The sequence below is a fragment of the Cygnus atratus genome, chromosome 5, assembly GCF_013377495.2.
Source record: "Cygnus atratus isolate AKBS03 ecotype Queensland, Australia chromosome 5, CAtr_DNAZoo_HiC_assembly, whole genome shotgun sequence".
NCBI lineage: Eukaryota > Metazoa > Chordata > Aves > Anseriformes > Anatidae > Cygnus > Cygnus atratus.
The window spans coordinates 5,017,787-5,032,702 of NC_066366.1; the positions used below are offsets into that span (position 1 = coordinate 5,017,787).

The window sequence follows — 14,916 nt, forward strand, 5'->3', positions numbered from 1 at the left end:
TTTAGTGCTTCCAGGAAATTGAAGGGTTTTTATATAATGACATTACTGTTTCAAATTTTTCATTTGGTATACTTCTTCCACTTTCATCATTCATTCCAATCTCAATCTCTTTGTATTCAACAGAATCTCCACAGATAAAAGTATATGAGAAAGCAAAGTGGGGAAAAAAAAAAGATTAAGTACATTTTGTCATGAAAGAGATATATACTCGTCTTTTAGAGAAACTGTAGTTAAAGGGCCAAAACTACAAATACCTCAGTGAAGTTTCCTGATTACTCAGTCATTTTAATGTAGCTTGGGAACTACTTCAAGGAGAAAAGCATACAAAATTAACAAGATTACAAAAAAAAAAAAAAGGCAGCGGGATAATAAACTGGTGTTATAATAGATCATTATACCTTTCTCAGACAGTATTTTTGGGATAGAAAAAGTGTAGAGATTTAGTTAAATAACAAGTGGATGAAATTTCAGAAGCAGTTGGCTTTACTACGAGACAGCAATTTAGAACAATGAGCTGCCTGTCAACTCCGCTTATCCACTTGGGTTTAGAAAGTGCCTAGTGCCACCTATTATGAAGGCATTTCAAGCTGCTCTTTAACACCCCCCATCAACAAGCACAAGTCAGACAGTCATGTTAGCTGTTCATATTAACATATATATAATCTAACCCTAACAAATTCACAGTCTCGTGGATTTTTCTTTTTGCCCTCGTTGCCCCTACTTTGTCGGCTGAACTCCAATCAAGCTGAGTTGCAGTACAGTCATAAGCCCAGCCCAAAGATCCTGTGCATTCCCATTCACTATCACCAACATGTAGCGCAACAGCTCGTTACAGAAAGCCAGGAGTATCTTTTGCATGCTATGAAAAAACTAAGTATTGGCATCTTTACAGTAGCATGACAACTGAGCACAACCTTATCTGTCGTGTCAAAACATTAGTCAAATAAGCAGAAAACAAGAGCTGCAACATAGTACTAAGATGAATATACTAGCCTGACAACATAAGACAATGGCTGTTACATCCTTTACTGCTCAGCATCACTAATGCCTTCCAGTATTTTTACGGAGATGCTTTAAAAAGCAATTATTATTATTATTTTTTTTTTTTAAGTTTTCTAGCAGTGGAGGAAGAATGCACTGGGATCTCTCTACTGAGCTCATCATAACCCAAGTATGTCTTTTTACCCAGTGAGAATGGGAAGGGGGTAGACAAACATAATGCACAAGGCCCACGAGCTTTTGTAATACAAAGCCTGGGAAGGTACATCAGTGCCCCTTTCTGGAGTCACCCACCAGCAAATCCCATGCTTATGAGTAGCCTGCTGACACATACAGCTCAACATTTGTGGTGTCCTATGCCGCCCTCACAATTCTAACTAAATTCAGAATTTGTGGGTGTGTATTCCCTGAGTTTGTGGTTTTGTTTTAAGAGGGAGCTTCTAAAAGTGTCCAGAGAGCTCGTCATGTGCCTGTTCAGAGCATGCTGCCAAAAGATGGGACTAATTCAATGCTGATTCTGAATTAGTGAATGGCACATCTAGGCGTGAATGCACAACCAAAAGGGCATGTGTACATATAAGCAAATACAGAGAGGAACATTGAAATTTTAGAAAACTCTCCGTGTAATAAGCAAACATTGAACCCTAACTGTGACTGCCTTGTGGAAAAGGGCTACAGTGAAGCTTATCTACAGAACATAGTTTAATTAAACATTGTATTGAATCATGATAATTGAAAAATTTTGGACTATTATTAAATATAATCCTTAAATATCAACACTTGCAACAACTACTCATGCTCCACAAATTGAAATTAGCCAGGCATATCAGCTTTTCTACTCAGAAATACAGACCTTTAATACACCTTATCAACTACGGTCTTAGAAAGATGCAGACATTTGTCACAGCAGTTGCTCACTTCTTTCTTCACCAGGAAATATATGAAGAAAGGACACACACACAAACCAACAAAACCCACAAACCTTCATTAATACAAATTGGAGGAATCAATTTAGGAAAAAGAAGTGTTTCTACACATAATTGTTTTTGCCAGCCTTGTTACAGTTCACGCAGCTAGAATTTAATCACTGAAAGAGCAGTACTATGCAGTAGAAAAGACACAGAAGACATGACCTTTTTTTTGCCCATTTTCTGTGCTTCCATTGGGAAAAAAACAAAACAACACAAATGATCTACACATGAAGTTCAAATAAACACACCATTACACAAATCTTATCAATGCAATGTGAAATTGACATTCTTAGTATTTATGTGCTCCGTCCTACCTTTAATCAGACTTTGGCAAAGTTAGAGAAGACTTTTTGTTCTATCAGCTTACACTGAACTATGGCTATTCATGAAGTACAGATTCCAGAAAGCCCTTTAATCTTCACAAATCATCATATCCCAAACATGAAAAAAACTGTTCTCTTACTTAATTTTTATTACAAGTAAACCATTTTAATAACTTCATTCACCAATGGTATCTGCTATGGCATAGACTTACGTATGTTATGAATTTCATTAGAAAAGACAAAAAGCACCTTTGCTACAACTATCTCTAAACATTGAAGGACATTTCTTACCGCCTGCTTCCCTAACATTGGAGCAAAAAGCATTTTGCAGCACAGTAGCCATGAATATAGTCGTCTTACCTGAAGTCCAACACTGTCTGCTTGTCCTCCTTTAACTAACTGGGAGATAAAGAGGCCGCAGCTAAATTCCACTCCACCTCTCACACTTAGCCCAAGTCCTTCAGGATGCAAGCGATCCAATCTCACTTCTTTCAGCTTTCTGCAAAAGTGGAAGATACCTGACTGTTCAGCTGCATAAAGTTTTGTTGCAATAGTGTTTCATATGCAAGTTGTGCATTATATTTCTCTCATAGCATTCAGGCATGAAAAAAACCCACCAACAACACAGTTGACTAATAGAGCCATCAGAATTTATTATTATTATTAAATGCAGGAAGAACGAGAAAAGACTGTTTCAACAGGGAATCATTGTTTTTGGATTCCCATACCCTTCTTTTACTAGATTAACTACCTTGCAATAAATTTCACGTAGTTCAAAACTATACTTCCAGCAAATACAGCAAGAGTCAAAAAATGTGCTCAGCTCTATGCAGATAATTCGTATTTTACTTGGAGTTTATCTGAAAACTCAGTCAGTATTACTTGGTTGTATTTCCTGAAGTTATTCTATATTCAGATATTCTATATGTTATTTTATATTCCCTTACCTTGATCTTTTGGGTGTGAGCTGATCATACTCCACCTGGTGTTTTAATGGAATAAGTGGGCGGATAGCATCAAATAGAGGCAACCTGCTTGGTTCGTTAATCACGAGTTTTAGATCCCCCACAAGCACTGGAAGATTCATAGATCTAAACACAGTGAGAAAATGGGCACAGGTAATCAACACAAAGCACTATTTAATAACTTGCTGTACATGTGTCTTAAATATTTGTGTGCCCCTTCAACCTTCTAAGAAAGTTATTTATGCAAATCTTGGTTTAACCAAAGCAAAATAACATCTGAGAAAGCAAACTTTCTGTAAGCAAACAAGAAGAATACCTCCTTCAAAACAACTGAAATATCCTATACACTGCTTTTATTTTTTAAGGTCATGCACATCACTTTTATAGAGGGTGTGTAATTAAATGCTTGGAGCTTTCCACTTATTTATGGTACTGTTTGGAATTAACTTTACAGACCAGACACACCTGCCAACTAGATTTTTGTTTCCTTCCTAGTTAGCAATCCTTCTTATTGAATCTAGGCTGCAAACTCTTCTCCTGAGCTGAGCTCAAGGGATGGATGAATCATTCAGAGCCAGAAAAATCACATCACTAAGTAATTAGAGCACAGACTACTTAAGTTTTAAAATTCATTTCAAACCAGAACAGAAATAAAAACTGAAGGGCCACTAACCAATGAAAAAAGTAACCTACACAACTGAAACCACCATGAACATTTGGTTGAATGACAGCTAGACAAAGTATCCCTTGATACTGTCAGCACTGAGGTAGTTATAGGCCTAGAAAGTGTTCTTTGATGGCCAGCTGCAAGAGTGCAACAGTCCAATAAGGTTCAGTGGAGCTATTCCTACACAACATCCACCTAACTTGGTGTATAGTAACTACTGATCCCTCTTTTATCATTTACATTTCCTGACATGCACTATCGCTGAGGCATATCCACCGAAAATACATATCAGGGATGCATATTGAATGGCATTAGAGGTCAAATACTTAAATTTAGAAGTGCTTTTCGTGAAGAAGCAGAAATTAAATGTTATCTCCAATAGCAATTGTGTATATTTTTTCCCTGGAACCCTTCACTGAGGATTTTTAAGAAGTGATACTTCATCAATATATAATCCTAGAGATCACAGAAATTTTGCTTAAGCCATTGCAATTTTGGAAATCAAGGAAAAGTTACTATATGCATTGTTAATTTTGTAACTGCGAGAAGATTTTAAATAATTAAGAGCTACTGATTCAACCTCCTTTCCAAACAACAGGCTTTATGAATGGAGAAGCAATTAGACAGACCTGAGTGAAACTGAATCAGATATGCAGCTGAATACACCCCAAACTAGAGCTCAGTGCAAACATCAGATCAAAATATCTACATTACACTTAGCTGAGATGCTATTAATTAAAATATGAATGGAAACAATGCCTATTAGAGCCACTCATCTATGCTGAGTGGAAAATACACTCTCATTTTCTTTGAGAAACAATGGATGAGATGCTGATCCCATGTGCAATGATATAGGTCCTAAGCAACTACGGTTTAAATCACTTCAGTAAAGGACTGGTGATTGGCCTATCACTTTACCATTTTTTTTCCATTATGTTGGAATATGTCAGTTGTTAAACATGCCAAATGGATTCCCAGCTTCCAGATAAAACAGTTGAAAGTAAGTCTTAATCTGAGTAGTATGCAAAAATCTTTAAAAATCAAACTGAGCGAAAACCTCTGTTGAAAATAAATAAGCATCATCTGGAAATACAGCAATATCATTTGGAAATAATAATGAATTTGATCAACACTCTCTTCCTGTTTCCTAAGAACATCCATGTGCTTTTTTCCCCACAAAGAATCCACCAAATTAGTTTACAAAACAGTCAAATCGTAAAAACAAAGTAACTTTACTATTGACAAAAGACATACCCCTTTATTGGCCACAGAAACTGTGAAACTGTGAAAATGTAAGACTTCAGGAAAAAGAATTAAAAATTATTATTTCAACTGATTTTCCAGGAAGCTATGGAAAGAGCAAAAAAGTCTTGAATACCCACTCTTAGAATTGCAAAAAGTAAGTAAAACTCTATAGATGTATATATATATAACTAGCTCTTACTGGTGGTACATCCGCAGCACATCATAAAGGTAATCCTTCTCCGCTTCATTGTCAATTAGCAGATTAACCTGAAAATCCAAGGACATTACTGTAAATATGACTAAATAGCCACAAACATTTAATGTACAAAACTTTCACAAAATCTTAAGTCACAGATCAAATATTTCAACAGGGAAAGTTTTGATTTTTTTTAATTAACCAGTTTTTGCAGCAGAGAATATTTCACAATGTGAAATTTACAACAAGACTTCTTTTTAATTATTATCATTACAATTAGACAAAATAGTAAATACTAAAGTCTCATACTCTGTATGCTAGATTCCTTCTTAGCAGCGTAATAGTCTTAAAATAATAGCACATTAGTCTTACCTGATAATCGCTATACTGTTGAATAAATGTTTTCAGAAACATTTTTGGCCACTCATTAATATAACACATGTTGCCACAGATAAACACACCCCACTGAGATAATTATAATCTATGTTCTGTGGTTCCAAACCACTGATTTCAAGCAGTAGCTCATTTGTAACATTACGTAAACAGCCACACTCCTGTTCGTCTTTGCTCCAGCTCTTAACTGATAGAACTTGCCAGTTATTCTTTCCTCCCCCGGTAACAATACGTTTACTTAAACCAGTGTCACATTACAACGCCTGCTCTTGGATACTTGCAGTAAAATAAAGTAAAAAAAAAAAAAAACAAAAAAAACGAACAAACAAAAAAAAAACCAACCACTCAGAATTCTCATATGAGGAATTCAACTTATATTCAGTGACACTGGTAAGACCCCCACTGATCTTAATTGCAGTGAGAGATCACATCACAGTAGTTTTACATTTGGACAACCTTAACGTTTAGGAAAACAATTTACAACTGACCTAAAGGCTAATATTACTGTGACGTGAAGTCTGAGGACCAATTTGCATACTTAAAGAAAGGTCTTTGCTTTCCAGGTTTGCAATGCTTTGCATTGTATTCTAAACTAAATACATGCTTCATGTTCCCTTTGTCTCTTTTCACCCTCTAAATCCAGCAAGTCTCTACATATAGATAGTTTTCCATTACCTGTCTCTGGAATAAGACACTTGTAAAACATATAAAGGCTAAAAAACACTGCACGCAGGACAAGACTGTTTCACTGAGTAACAATAGCAAGTAAACCATTTTTTTTACAGCAAATTTCAAAACACCAAAGAAGTCTGCCTTAACAGGGAACAACATGGTTAGAGTTGTAACTGACTGGTTCACCAGTACCACACACAGACTCAAGTCAAGGCGATATAAGACTCACCCTCTCCTGCTAGCCAAGGTACTGTAGGAGCCTGCTTACATTGTCTCATGAAGAGCACTGAATATTTGAGTGCATTACCACTACACAGCAAAGACCCCATCTTTTCTCCTGGATAGGAAACCAAGTAGTGAAAACATTACATTTTTCTCCTGACAGGCTAGCTGGTAGATATGTCTCCCACCACTTCTCAGACACTAGAGAACCATGTCCAAACTCTACCACTTCTTGCAGAACATTCAGACTGTAACCATCCTGTTTGGTTCCTACAATTCTCACCCAACACCAAAAACTTCCCCCTCCCTTAACAAAACCAAGTGATTACTTCAATATTCATAGTGCTACACCAGGGATAATCTTCCCAGACCATCACTCTACTTAAGTCATTCTTCTCCTTCTACCTTCTATTCCACCAACTGTCGTTTCATTGTAGCCACCTTACCATTTACCTAAAATCATGAGCTCCTTGAGACAGAGTCTTACTATAGATATATAGTTACCTAGGCTTGTCAACAGCTTCTAACATGACTTTAATGTCATAAATCCTTAAAGATCATGCCTCCACATATTAAGAAAAAATAAATTATTGTGATGTGCAGTGGCTTGGACCAGTGAAGTATTTTAGTTTATCTCTCAACAAATCAACAGATCTGTGCACGAAGGACATGGCTTCTGGTTGAACTGTACTATCTCTTTTGAAAATTAATTATATCTGACCTTAACAGATTCTAAGTGGTCAAGAGCCCACCCGATGTATCTCTGTGTTGGACAGATAACACATAAAGGTCATTTTCACACATAAAAAGGCTATTGCACGATGAGTGCAGAGGATCTAGTACTCAGTGTCACACAAGTATATGCATATGCACTCTGTAAACTTGTCTATTAACATACTAACTATGACCAGGGTTTGATGAGGTTAACAAGTAGACTCCTAATCTCCCACTTGAACACAATGAATTTTAGAGACTTCTTTCTAAATTCTTCATATTTTTTCTTATATTCTGTCAGGACACAAAATCAAAGTAGTGATATCATTAGACTTACACTGATACCATACTAGCAAGCTTAATAAAAAATATAGAAGCATTCAACAGGCAATTATCTGGAAAAAAAAAAAAAAAGGTAACACCTGAGATTAAAATAGAGACTGCAACTGATAAAAACCCTCTCAACTGTAAGAGGGGAACAACTTTAAGAAGCTAGTTATGACAAAGTTACCTGTTACGGGTTTATTTCACTAGGTGCAGAAATGTCTTGCTACCGGCAACTGAAAAACACAGAGCTGACTGCAGACAACTAATGAAGTCTACTACTTTCTTTTACTGTCTGCAAAATTATTACAAACTTCAGGTTCAAACATGGTTTTATGAAAACTGATACAGATAGATTTTGTAAGCAAAAATGAATGTGCAGAAATGTATGTACCAATTCACTGTTTCCTGAATGAGCTTCAATATATGCACCATTGAACTTGATACACAAGACAACGAAGTGAACTGCCTAACTTCTGCTGCCCTTTTAGAACGTGGCAGAATCTATCAACTGAAAAATAAATCAGTTCTCAAGAGTATTCAAAAAGCAAAAATGTGTCCTGACCACTTAGCATAAGGAATTAGAACTGTCCCCAGTATTCGCTGTCTGTTATATAAAATGTCAAGTCTCATGTTACTGTGTCTTATGGAATCATACGTTGAAGCAGTAACAGAAATGCTGTGAAGAACAGCTGAAGACAACTTCCATTAAGAAGGAATATGTTAACTGGTTAGACACACAATACAGAGGTATTATATGCTCATTATTTCATATGAGGAAATGCTGAGAGAGCTGGGACTGTTCGGCCCTGAGAAGAAAAGGCTCAGGAGGGATCTTATCAATGTGTATAAACACCTGAAGGAAGGGTGTAAAGAAGACAGAGCCAGGCTCTTTCCAGTGCTGCCCAGTGCGAGAACAACAGAACACGTGTGGCTCCCTCTGACCCTCAGGAAGCACTGTGTGCCCCTCACTGTGCCGTGACGGGGCACTGGCACAGGCTGCCCAGGGAGGCTGTGGGGTCTCCTCCTTAGAGATTTTCAGAAGCCTCTTGGAGATGGTCGTGGGCACCCTGTTCTGGGTGGCCCTGCTGAAGCACTAGGGTTGGACAAGATGACCTCCAGGGGTACCTTCCAACCTCAACCTTCCTGTGACTGATTATTTAAGGGAATCTTCATAGTAACTGTGTAACTTTCAGACTACAGTGATGCACTGCTGTAGCAGCAGCCCAACCTGTCAGCTTTTGCAGAACAGTATCAATTTCTATCTGAGCTTTGAAAACTATTAAGGGAAATTGAAGAACAGGCCATATAATATATTTGCATATATTACGTATTTTGTGCTACTGCTTGGTTGATGGGGAGAATTGATTAAAGTTACCAAGGGAAAAAAAATAATCAAATGAAAGCAGGAAATACCTGAGTGGCAAATAACTCAGATCCTGTGGCAGGTCATTTTTCTTGTTTTGACAAAGAAAAAGGAAGTAGCCAAGACGTAAAAATCCCCACAGAGGCCACTGAAAGCTGGATAATGCAAACCAATTTAAAGAAAAGATCTGCTCAAGTATCTTATTACTTAGAGAAATGGTTTTCACTTGTCTATGCATCCTACTTATTTACACCAACAAATGCTGACAATAAGACTTTCTTACATTATCAGGGGTGGGACTAGGATAATTTATGACTTACAGCAGCAGCTAAAGGGAAGAAGTTTAAAGTTCAAAGTGGTAACCATCTGCCTAGAAACCAGAGTCTTTATTGGTATGTTGCACAACCCATTGGTGAGTTATACAGTAATAGGTAACAAGACAGAAATAACTTGCTAGATAGCTGCAGTCATCGTTATGCAGTATCCAAGTCCTTCATGTTTTTGGAATTCATTTTGGTTCTTTGCAGCCCCCCTACTTCATTCTAACAATTCTTTAGTTAATGGTTTATTACCAGGTGGTATTTCTACAGAACACATTATACAACTGTGTTTTCAGGAGCTACTTAAAAGAAACTCTACACCCTAGGAAAACAAGAAAACAAAACAAAACCAGTACCCCCTGAAAACAGTACTGAAAACTTCAGTTTCACTAGAGTGAAACTAAACTGCTATGAAAACAAACAAACAAACAAACAAAAAAAAAACACTACTTAAACATGTTAATCATTTTTCTCTTCCTTTCCTTAAACGGAGCCTTTGGAGCTTACTTCTCACACAATTTTGAGCTCTGCTGAGCACGTATTTAACCAGGCATAAACATGATAAAACGATATGCCAGGCAGATCGAGTCGCTCCATGAATCAAGTGCACTTGCACATGACTGCCCAGGCACAATTGCACTCGGGAACGTTGAGGTCGGCTTGAAGGCTGCCGAACACGGGCTGGTAACACACGGAACTGCAAACGTGAACTGCCTCGCCTGGACTTCAGCACCTGCGCCTTTTCCTTCCCTACTGACTGCAACGCTTCTACCATGACTTTATTAAAATCCCACAACACTTCTAAGAAACCCTAAAAAGCTCATGCATCGCGGAATGTTCTCGTTTTTCCTTCTCTCCTTCCCGTCTTCAGGGGAGTCTAAGTTCTACAAGCCCCTCCCGCAGCAGGCTGCGGCACAGGAGCACCAAGCTCGGAGCCGGCAGCAGAGCCCGAGCCAGCCCGCTGTCACTCTGCGCAGCGCCCCCGGCCCGTCCCCTTACCTTGTGGCGGAACTCCCGGGCCACACGGCGCTCCATGCTGCGGGGAAGGACGAGGGTGAGGGTGCGGGTGCGGAGCGGCCGTGCCGCCGTCGAGGCCGCGCCCCGGGGTGGTGGGAGGCGCGCCCGCTGCCCGCCGCCTCCAGCATCCCCGCCCTGCTGCGGTCAGCCCTGCACCGAGCTCCCAGCGGCACCAGGCTTGGGCTGGTTAAGGCAAAAGGAAAGGGGAAGGAAAAAGAAAAAGGGAGGGGGGGGAGGGGAAGAAGAGGGGAGAGAGAAAAGAAAAAGAAAAGGGGAAAGAAAGAGAAAAATGGGAAAGAAAAACGAAAAGAGAAAGAAAAAGAGGAGGGGAAAGGAAAGGGGAAAGGAAAGGGGAAAAGAAAAAGGAAGAGAAAAAGAAAAAGAATAAGGAAGAGAATAAGGAAGAGAAAACAAGAAAGAGAAAGAAAAAGGAAGAGAAAAAGGAGAACGAAAAAGGAGGAGGAAGAGAAAAAAAGAAAAAGGAGGAGAAAAAGGAGGAGAAAGAGGAAAAGGAGGAGAAAGGAAAAAAAAGAAAAAGGAGGAGAAAGAGGAAAAGGAGGAGAAAGAGGAAAAAAAAGAAAAAGGAGGAGAAAGAGGAAAAGGAGGAGAAAGAGGAAAAAAAAGAAAAAGGAGGAGAAAGAGGAAAAGGAGGAGAAAGAGGAAAAAAAAGAAAAAGGAGGAGAAAGAGGAAAAGGAGGAGAAAGAGGAAAAAAAAGAAAAAGGAGGAGAAAGAGGAAAAGGAGGAGAAAGAGGAAAAAAAAGAAAAAGGAGGAGAAAGAGGAAAAGGAGGAGAAAGAGGAAAAAAAAGAAAAAGGAGGAGAAAGAGGAAAAGGAGGAGAAAGAGGAAAAAAAAGAAAAAGGAGGAGAAAGAGGAAAAGGAGGAGAAAGAGGAAAAAAAAGAAAAAGGAGGAGAAAGAGGAAAAGGAGGAGAAAGAGGAAAAAAAAGAAAAAGGAGGAGAAAGAGGAAAAGGAGGAGAAAGAGGAAAAAAAAGAAAAAGGAGGGAGAAAGAGGAAAAGGAGGAGAAAGAGGAAAAAAAAGAAAAAGGAGGAGAAAGAGGAAAAGGAGGAGAAAGAGGAAAAAAAAGAAAAAGGAGGAGAAAGAGGAAAAGGAGGAGAAAGAGGAAAAAAAAGAAAAGGAGGAGAAAGAGGAAAAGGAGGAGAAAGAGGAAAAAAAAGAAAAAGGAGGAGAAAGAGGAAAAGGAGGAGAAAGAGGAAAAAAAAGAAAAAGGAGGAGAAAGAGGAAAAGGAGGAGAAAGAGGAAAAAAAGAAAAAGGAGGAGAAAGAGGAAAAGGAGGAGAAAGAGGAAAAAAAAGAAAAAGGAGGAGAAAGAGGAAAAGGAGGAGAAAGAGGAAAAAAAAAGAAAAAGGAGGAGAAAGAGGAAAAGGAGGAGAAAGAGGAAAAAAAAAGAAAAAGGAGGAGAAAGAGGAAAAGGAGGAGAAAGAGGAAAAAAAGAAAAGGAGGAGAAAGAGGAAAAGGAGGAGAAAGAGGAAAAAAAGAAAAAGGAGGAGAAAGAGGAAAAGGAGGAGAAAGAGGAAAAAAAGAAAAAGGAGGAGAAAGAGGAAAAGGAGGAGAAAGAGGAAAAAAAGAAAAAGGAGGAGAAGAGGAAAAGGAGGAGAAAGAGGAAAAAAAAGAAAAAGGAGGAGAAAGAGGAAAAGGAGGAGAAAGAGGAAAAAAAGAAAAAGGAGGAGAAAGAGGAAAAGGAGGAGAAAGAGGAAAAAAAGAAAAGGAGGAGAAAGAGGAAAAGGAGGAGAAAGAGGAAAAAAAAGAAAAAGGAGGAGAAAGAGGAAAAGGAGGAGAAAGAGGAAAAAAAAGAAAAAGGAGGAGAAAGAGGAAAAGGAGGAGAAAGAGGAAAAAAAAGAAAAAGGAGGAGAAAGAGGAAAAGGAGGAGAAAGAGGAAAAAAAAGAAAAAGGAGGAGAAAGAGGAAAAGGAGGAGAAAGAGGAAAAAAAAGAAAAAGGAGGAGAAAGAGGAAAAGGAGGAGAAAGAGGAAAAAAAAGAAAAAGGAGGAGAAAGAGGAAAAGGAGGAGAAAGAGGAAAAAAAAAGAAAAAGGAGGAGAAAGAGGAAAAGGAGGAGAAAGAGGAAAAAAAAGAAAAAGGAGGAGAAAGAGGAAAAGGAGGAGAAAGAGGAAAAAAAGAAAAAGGAGGAGAAAGAGGAAAAGGAGGAGAAAGAGGAAAAAAAAGAAAAAGGAGGAGAAAGAGGAAAAGGAGGAGAAAGAGGAAAAAAAAGAAAAAGGAGGAGAAAGAGGAAAAGGAGGAGAAAGAGGAAAAAAAGAAAAAGGAGGAGAAAGAGGAAAAGGAGGAGAAAGAGGAAAAAAAAGAAAAAGGAGGAGAAAGAGGAAAAGGAGGAGAAAGAGGAAAAAAAAGAAAAAGGAGGAGAAAGAGGAAAAGGAGGAGAAAGAGGAAAAAAAGAAAAAGGAGGAGAAAGAGGAAAAGGAGGAGAAAGAGGAAAAAAAAGAAAAAGGAGGAGAAAGAGGAAAAGGAGGAGAAAGAGGAAAAAAAAGAAAAAGGAGGAGAAAGAGGAAAAGGAGGAGAAAGAGGAAAAAAAAGAAAAAGGAGGAGAAAGAGGAAAAGGAGGAGAAAGAGGAAAAAAAAGAAAAAGGAGGAGAAAGAGGAAAAGGAGGAGAAAGAGGAAAAAAAGAAAAAGGAGGAGAAAGAGGAAAAGGAGGAGAAAGAGGAAAAAAAGAAAAAGGAGGAGAAAGAGGAAAAGGAGGAGAAAGAGGAAAAAAAGAAAAAGGAGGAGAAAGAGGAAAAGGAGGAGAAAGAGGAAAAAAAGAAAAAGGAGGAGAAAGAGGAAAAGGAGGAGAAAAAGGAGGAGGAAGAAAAAGGAGGAGAAAGAGAAAAAAAGAAAAAAAAGAAAAAGGAAGAGAAAAAGAACACCGCTCTCTTAAGTGGCTCTTTGGGGTGAATTCACTCCTGGTTCTTCTTGTACAGCAGGAGCTTGCATCCAAACATCCCTCTTGTGTCTGTAGGTACATACATGTCTCTGGTCCTGCTATTTAAGAAGAACATGAAGATGTGAAATTTAAAGCGTGCTAACATCTGATGGGGGAAAAAAAAGAATTTGCTTCAATGGATTGTTCTACCACAAATAATCTCATTTTTTCATTTTTTTATTTTTTTTTTAGGTAAGCTGAGTGAGACTGATTTGTCCTGGTTGGGTGTTCAAGGCTGATTTGTTTCTACCAGCCTTTCCCATGAAAGCACCAGCGTTGCTTACACCTGTAGGCCCTGAAGTGCCTGCTTTGTGTAAATGAATAAGAACCAAACTTAGAGTGCCTGAAAGAAGCCTCTTTCAGACTAATGTCATTTAGGTAATTTTCTCTTGAGCTGGTTCCCCTCCTACTTTCCATAATCTAACACGATAATACAGACTTGTACAACTCAGGCTGGAAGCAAGAGGAGGAGATCAGCTAACCCATGTCCCTTAGTCTCACATCAGTATCAGCTTTACCTCCGTAACTGGAGAGAACACGGTTTACATAAGCACAGGTAGCTTCCCTGCTCCTCCTTCCAATGGGGTGCAAACTTGTATGAATGCATATAAAACCATGACAAAAATAAATGAATCCAGACTGCCAAATGCAAACTGGAATCTGTTATATTATTTCCATGTGAAAACCTTCTTCAGCTACACCAGCTCCTTTAGAATTTGCTCCTGCCGCTTTGAGAAGATGGCTTTGCTGTAAAGAAACATGTCAATGGTATTCACTACCCATTTCTCATAAAGGTGCCAGGAACAAGAAAGAGAGGAATGCTTTATAAGCCTGTGTTCTTACACATTCACCAGCTGTTTTCAGGGAACAAAATCAGAAGTACAACTAGTACATAAATCACTTGTCTGCTACCTAAGGTAAGTTGCAGTACCACACAGTATTGAAAAGCTATTCTATCCAAGCTTCATACACACCACTATATTACTGCTTCCCTGCAGGAGTAAACAAAATTGTTTTATATTTGAAAACAGAAGGAAAGAGATACAAAGTGTTTTACATCTTTTAAATTTCATGTATGTTTCCTTCAAATTTACATCCAAACTTTAAGTCACTGCTAGACAAGCACTTCTAGAAGACTTCTACAGAAATAGATCTTTTATCAGCTTGAAGTTATGTACATTTGAAAGAAAGTGACTTTTTAAACATATAGCTACATTTTGCAGGAGTCAGAAACTCCTCCGTGTAGTAAAATATTGTGGAATTGACTTCATGTGGAGATGTGAGAGCTGCACGGGACCATCAGGTAAAGGATACATCACAGAAAGAATGACAAATGTGACGAGCTATTGGTCTGCTGTTACACAACCCCCTGCACTCTAATGCATAAATACAAAGCAAAACAAACCCACAAAACTACCCCGTCCTTCAAAACAGCAAGCTTAATAATCAGAAAACGTATGAGACGGTTCTGAATTTCCATTGTTTCAAACAAGTCATATTAAAAGATGGTACAATTACACTGCTTATTAGTTTTGGTCATGAAATCCATCATGTTGAGAAATTAAATTACATCTAAATTAGGTTTAAACT

General features: G+C 38.3%; 1 protein-coding gene across 4 annotated transcripts in view; it reads right to left on the minus strand.

Annotated features, from left to right (window-relative positions):
• The window catches only part of USH1C (USH1 protein network component harmonin), a 45,267-nt gene extending 34,766 nt beyond the window's left edge, over positions 1 to 10,501 (minus strand). For all 4 annotated transcript variants that reach the window (XM_035550377.2, XM_035550374.2, XM_050711089.1 and 1 more), the window contains exons 1-4: positions 10,377 to 10,501; positions 5,370 to 5,437; positions 3,241 to 3,384; positions 2,654 to 2,792 (exon numbers count right to left, since the gene is read on the minus strand). In XM_035550377.2, the coding sequence (XP_035406270.1) occupies positions 2,654 to 2,792; positions 3,241 to 3,384; positions 5,370 to 5,437; positions 10,377 to 10,412 (387 nt within the window). In that variant the 5' untranslated portion in view covers positions 10,413 to 10,501. The remainder of the gene's footprint in view (positions 1 to 2,653; positions 2,793 to 3,240; positions 3,385 to 5,369; positions 5,438 to 10,376) is intronic.
• Between the last annotated feature and the right edge of the window lie 4,415 nt (positions 10,502 to 14,916).